This window comes from Lithobates pipiens, unplaced genomic scaffold (genome assembly GCF_037356315.1).
Source record: "Lithobates pipiens isolate NorthernLeopardFrog02 unplaced genomic scaffold, aLitPip1_a1.2 Scaffold_18, whole genome shotgun sequence".
Taxonomy (NCBI): Eukaryota; Metazoa; Chordata; class Amphibia; order Anura; family Ranidae; genus Lithobates; species Lithobates pipiens.
In genome coordinates, this window is record NW_027507758.1 from 601,394,324 (window position 1) to 601,400,996 (window position 6,673).

A 6,673-nucleotide genomic window follows, 5' to 3' on the forward strand; every position below is an offset into this window, starting at 1 on the left:
CTATTTGTGGGGAAAATTTTTATTTGGGTACAGCGTCACACGACTTTGCAATTGTTAGTTAAAATAAAACAGTTCCGTATTGCAGAATGCATTAAAGTGGAGTTCCGCCTAATTTTTTTTTTTTTTAAGTCAGCAGCTACAAATACTGCAGCTGTTGACTTTTAAAATAAGGACACTTACCTGTCCATTGCCCCCGCGATGTCGGCACCCGAAGCCGACCGTCCCCTCGGCTCTTGGATAGAGACGCCGCCATCTTCGGTAAGGGAATCGGGAAGTGAAGCCTTGCCTTCCCTACTGCGCAACTTACGCTGCACGATCCCACTGGTCCTCTGTCTTCTGGGACCTGTGTGTCTCCCAGAAAACAGCGGGGGGGGGGACGGAGAAGGCGCCAGAAGTGGCCTAGATACCCGTGGGTGGCTCGGCTATCTATGCACGGAATTGGGTGCAAAATACCAGTATTAGACAGGTATCTCCTCCCCCCCACCTCCCCTGAAAGGTGCCAAATGTGACACCGGAGTGGGGGGGGGGGAATTCCGAAAAGTGCAAGTTCCATTTTTGGGTGGAACTCCATTTTATGATTAAAAGCTCTAACGAGCAGGGCCCTCTGATTCCCCCTGTCTTGCATTGTATTGTATTGTAATGTCTACCCTAATGTTGTAAAGCGCTGCGTAAACTATCGGCGCTATATAAATCCTGTATAATAATAATAATACAGAGCTCGACAAAACCCGGACGCCAGGTCGCATTTATCCTGTCTCCATGGACCCCCCCCGGCGTGATCGCGTCGGGCCGTTCCGCAGGCGGCCGGTAATTGAGGCCGCGGCTTTGAGGCCTTCTGCGGTCCTAGGATTCCTTCTGGAATCTGGCTCCCTCTTGTGGTGGCCCTTGGTATGACAACCAGCAATGCTAATGGAGCTTCCTCTGCCTGTTTTTTTATTGCCTGCCTATCTCCTTCCCTTTATTTAGAACCCCCTAAACATATATATATATATATATATATATATATATATATAACACCCTAGAGAATAAAATGGTGGTTGTTGCAATACTGTCTGTCACACCGTATTTGTGCAGCGGACTTACAAGCACATTTTTTTGGGGGGAAAAATAATTTATTTAATAAAAAAATAAGACACCAGTAAAGTTAGCCCAATTTTTTTATATTGTGAAAGATAATGTTACGCTGAGTAAATTGATACCCAACATGTCACGCTTCAAAATTGCACCCGCTCATGGAATGGCGACAAACTTTTACCCTTTAAAATCTCCATAGGCGACATTTAAAAAAATTCTACAGGTTGCATGTTTTGAGTTACAGAGGAGGTCTAGGGCTAGAATTATTGCTCTCGCTCTACCGATCATGACGATACCTCCTATGTGTGGTTTGAACACCACTTTCATATGCGGGCGGGACAGGGGCGCGTTTAAAAAAAATATATTTATTTTTTTCTTATTTTAACTTTTTTTTTTTTCACTGTTCTTTTAAAAAAAAAAATTGTGTCGCTTTTATTCTTATTACAAGGAATGTAAAAATCCCTTGTAATAGAAAAAGCATGACAGGTCCTCTTAAATATGAGATCCGCGGTCAGAGAGACCTCACATCTCATATTTACACTAAAATGCAATAAAAAAAAAAATTGTCATTTGAAAAAAAAAAAAAATGTAATTTCTTCAGTGTTGTCACATGAAAAGATAGAATAAAATATTTACAAAAATGTGAGGAGTGTACTCACTTCTGTAAGATACTGTGTATATATAAGGGGGGGGGAGAATCTGCCCCTTTTTTTATAATTTTTTTTTTTTTTTTTACCTACAAGTAAGCTTATAATAAAGCTTATGTGTAGGTTCAATAAATATCTCCAAAACCTGCAGCATTTAGGAGATATTCCAGTGAGCAGCAGCCAGTGACGTCACCGGCGCATGTGCTCTGATGGAAGGGTATACCCATGCTGTTGCCTCAATGCTGTGTGTCGTGGCCATATTTCGCACGCCCATGTGCGGGTGTGACATCATCGCGGCTTAGCCATTCAAGCCGCCGCATCCAGCGGACCCAGAAGGAAGATCAGGTGAAAATGGAAGCCTTTGCAGCGGTGACAGCGCGTTGCTGGAGAGCTTAGTTTCAAGGTAAGTCTTTCTTAATGTGCTAGTATGCAATGCATGCTAGCACGTTATGCCTTTACCTTGTAGGGAGACTTTTTATTTTCTTCTTCTTTTTATCTCAAAGTTACTACCACTTTAAGGTGAAGAAAAGTATGGTGTTGGACCCTCTTTCTGTTGATATATTATGGATGGTACGGTGACTAAATCACCAATCAAAATGTATCACCAGCACATTGACCACATACAGATGGTGTTTCAGAGCTCTACACCAGAACCTTCATCAGGCTCCACTGATTGTTGGCTGTCTGGACTGAGGAGCAATGGTTTTACACTTGTTACTGATGCCTGATGGAGGAGCTGGGGTAGAGGTCCAAAATGTCACTGCTGTATTTCTGTAACAAATAAATGGATTCACCCAAAAGCGCATTCAGCGGTCAGGTACTGATGTTGAATGAGAAGATCTGGCTCATAATGGGTGTTCCACTACATCCCAAAAGAGGTCGGTAAGCTTGAGGTCAGGTTCTGATGTTGGATGCGAAGACATGGCTCACAATGGGTGTTCCAATGCATCCCAAAGGTGGTCAGTAGGGTTGAAGTCAGGTACTGATGTTGGATGAGAAGACCTGGCTTACAATAGACGTTCCAATTCATCCCAGAGGTATTCAATAGGGTTAAGGTTAGGTACTGATGTTGGATGAGAAGACATGAATCACAGTCAGCATTCCAATTCATCCTAAAGATGTTCAATAGGGTTGAGGTCAGGGTTCTGTGCAGAGCCTTGAGCTTGTTGGACATCCCATTCCTTAACTGAGAATTAATACATGGTTAATGCCCTTTGAGGCTATAATGATATCCACTCTTCTGCATAGGCTTTCCACAGAATTTGGAGCGTGCCTATGGGAATTTTGTGCTGATTTAGCCAAAAGTATCAAATGTAAGGTCAGGTACCGATGTTGGATGAGAAGACCTGGCTCACAATGGATGCTCCAATTCATCCCAAAGGTGTTCTGTAAGGTTGAGGTCAGGGATGTGTGCAGCACACTCAAGTTCCTCCACACAAAACGGGTCAAAACTTGTCTTTTTGGAACTGCCTTTTCACACAGGGGCACAGTCATGTTGGAACATAAAAGGTCCTTCACTAAACGGTTACCTCAAGGTTGGAAGATCAGTTGTCTATGATGTCTTTGTATGATATAGTATTAACAGTACACTTCACTGGAAACGCCTGAACTCAATCATATGGAGGACATTCTGAATACTTTTGGTCATATGCAGGGCCAGCACAAGCAATAGGCAGCTGCCTGAGGGTACCGGGGGGTGGGCGGGCAGTGAAATTTAAATTTAGAGCCCAGTGTTAGAACAAGTTCCCGACATTTGGCTACAGTGATTTGCCTGGCAGGGGCGTGTAGATGTGGGCACCAGTGACTCCTGTCTTGAAGCTTGTGTGGGGTGTTTCGAGTCCCACACAGCAGCCGCATATCTCCCCCTCTGCAGACAGTGTAGAGCAGACTGAAGCCCCCTCCTCGGCTTGGATGTTTTCCTGTACAGTGTACACAGACAGGAGGAGGATGGACACTGCTCTGCATCTCCCACTGATCTAATGTCTGTAATGATTACAACATGAGACTTGCAGAGGAGGGGGACACATGGAAGGGAGGTAAGTTGTCAACAAATACTTGTAGTGATTTGGGGGGGGGGGGAATTAGAGGATACTATATGTGCTAGGGGTACTTTGGGATGGGAGAAGATTTGTGCTGGGTGGGTCAGATTTTATATCCAACCCCCCTTCTAGCACAAGGCCTTTCCCCTCCCAAAATGCCCCCTAGTGCATATAGTATCCTTTTACACCCCCCTAATCAAAGAGATGCTGGCTGCTACAGAGGGAACAATTGTGGCATCTAGGACACCGGGCATCCCACAAGAGGTGGGTGGCAATTGCCCCAGGTGCCCACACTAGTGCCCCCCCCCCCGGCAGGCAAGTTAGTGGAGCCGACTGCCTGAACCTTTTTTGGCACTGGGCTCTAGCACTCGGCACCAAAAATTGCATAGGAATGAGTTGTGCATTCCTGTGCGAATCACATGCCTTCTGGGTACTGTGCGATTTCAGCCCATTCATTTGATTGGGCTGAAATCGTGCCGGTCCACACAAAGAGTTTGTGCATGCACTACTTTACAAGACACACAGCAACTATATTGCATGGTCCATGGAGACATGGATGAGCGAGTTTGGGGTGGAGGAACTTGACTGGCCTGCACAGAGTCCTGGCTCCAACCCAAAAGAGCACATTTGGGATGAATTAGAGCGGAGACTGAGAGCCAGACCTTCTCGTCCAACATTAGTACCTGACCTCACAAATGCGCTTCTGGAAGAATGGTCAAACACTCCCATAGACACACTCCTATACCATGTGGACAGCCTTCCCAGAAGAGTTGAAGCTGTTATAGCTGCAAAGGTTGGGCCAACTCAATATTGAACCCTACGGACCAAGACTGGAATGCCATTAAAGTTCATGTGCGTGTAAAGACAGGTGTAATATAGTGTATCTTAGGATGGTCCCACCAAAACTAGGACAGTTGGGAAGTATGGATTTGTGATGGAAGGGGAATTTGGATAGAAGGATTTGTGACAGAACTGGGGGGAGGACTTGTGCTTGTGTGGGGTATTTGGGAGACCGAGGATTTGGGTGGGGGGATTTGAAGAGACATCCTTCAAGCTGCACCCTATCACAAATATGGGCACAATTTGTATAAGGTCCCAGCATTGGCTGTAGACAGTAGGGGAGGGGGATGGCAGAAGGGTGGTGGGAGGCACCAAAATGCATCTTTGCCTACGGGCATATGATAGGTGTGATGGTCCGGTGTCAGCCATATAGTAAATCTGTATTTTGGAGAATGCAAAAAGACTGGACATAAATGCTCAGAATTTCAAGGTGGGCAGGAAAATAGCCAGAAAATGTGGCAGGTAGAGCCCATCACTGGGATCCTCAAAGAATATAAGCGCCCATGGTGTTGAATCCACCGGTACCTGAAAATATATCACCTTGAGTGCATGGGCATTCCTTGCTTTGTTGTTTCTTGTAAAAAAAAAAAAAAAATGTAAAGCTTTTATGGGGCTGTGAATATATATATATATTTTGCAGGGATGAAGTGAATAAAGCATATCGCAAGCTGGCTGTGCTCCTTCACCCGGACAAGTGCGTGGCACCAGGAAGCGAAGATGCCTTTAAGGCCCTCGTGAACGCTCGCACGGCTCTTCTGAAGAACATAAAGTAAAGCCAAGTTCCTTTTTCTGCCCCCAGAGGCACCGATGTCAAAGGACTGTCACCTCGAGGCTCCTCCCCTTGAGGATCATCCACTCTAGATGATTGTATCCCAGGGGGCGCCCTCACCTTGTGAACTATACACACTGGCTGGTTTTCTTACACTTTTTATGGCATGCAGACACGATCTAGACTTCCCTCCATTAACACTCGCCAAGTGTGTGGATTATGCACATTTGGGGAGGGGGGGGGTCTGCCTCCCCTCATTTCATTTAATGTGGTTGAAGCACAAGCATTGGGTAATTTATTTTTATGGTGTGTTTTATTTTTATTTTTTTGCTTTTGTTATTTTGTTGTCTCTTTCTGTGCGTAACAGAGAAGTGTATCCAGGTAGATGCTGTAGGGGCCAAAGCTTCCACCAAAATCAGTATGCAGGTCTGTTAGAGGAAAATACAGACGTCAACAATGCACCATTTGGTGGAGGTACTTTTGGGTGGCGACAATGCTGAGGCACTATACCATTGGTTTAAAGCAGGAGTCTCCAAACATTCTAAACACATGGCCAGTTTACCGTCCTTCAAACCTGGGCGGGGGGGGGGGGAGAGAATCTGACTAGCCAGTGGGAGTAGAAGATGTCCGGATGTCAGTGCAAGTAAACCATGCCACATCTTTGGTGCCATTGGGGGGAATGGTGTCCTTGGGGGGGGGGGGGGGGAATAGTGTCCTATTGTTGGTGTCATTGGGAGAAATGGTGCCCCATTTTGGTGTCATTGGTAGGAATAATGTCCCATTGTTGGTGTAATTGAGAAGAATGGTGCCCCATTGTTGGTATCAGTGGGAAGGATTGTTCCCTATCTTTGGTGTTAGTGGTAGGTTAGTGACCCATGTTTGGTGCCCATAAAAGGAACCGTCCCCCATCATTGGTGTCCAAGGAAGGAATAGTGCCCCATCGTTGGTTTCAGTGGGAGAAGTACTGCCCCATCATTGGTTTCATTGGGAGGAGTAGTGCCCCAAAAATGGTATCAGTGGAAAGAATTGTTCCCTATCAATGGTGTCATTGGGAGGAATAGTAATGTGGTGTCAGTGGATGTTATAATACCCCAAGGGAAGGATAAAGTCAAGCAAAGGGCTACATCTGGAGACCACTGTTCTAAAGCAATGTAACGTTGTCGTAATTAAATGCATAAAGAGAATCAACAAATAGGGAAATTAAAAAGCTTTGAAATATAAAGTTTATAGCAAAGGTTGTTAAATCTTTAGTATGCACATACTCCTTTTAATTTTTGGGTAGATATCCACTTTTAAAGAAAAGG

General features: G+C 45.1%; 1 protein-coding gene across 1 annotated transcript in view; it reads left to right on the top strand.

Moving 5' to 3' along the window:
* Window positions 1-5,955, top strand: part of DNAJC27 (DnaJ heat shock protein family (Hsp40) member C27) — a 42,200-nt gene extending 36,245 nt beyond the window's left edge. Inside the window, 1 exon segment of the mRNA XM_077485229.1 lies at window positions 5,241-5,955. Coding sequence (XP_077341355.1) covers window positions 5,241-5,373 — 133 coding nt within the window. The 3' untranslated portion in view covers window positions 5,374-5,955.
* The last annotated feature ends 718 nt before the right edge of the window (window positions 5,956-6,673 follow it).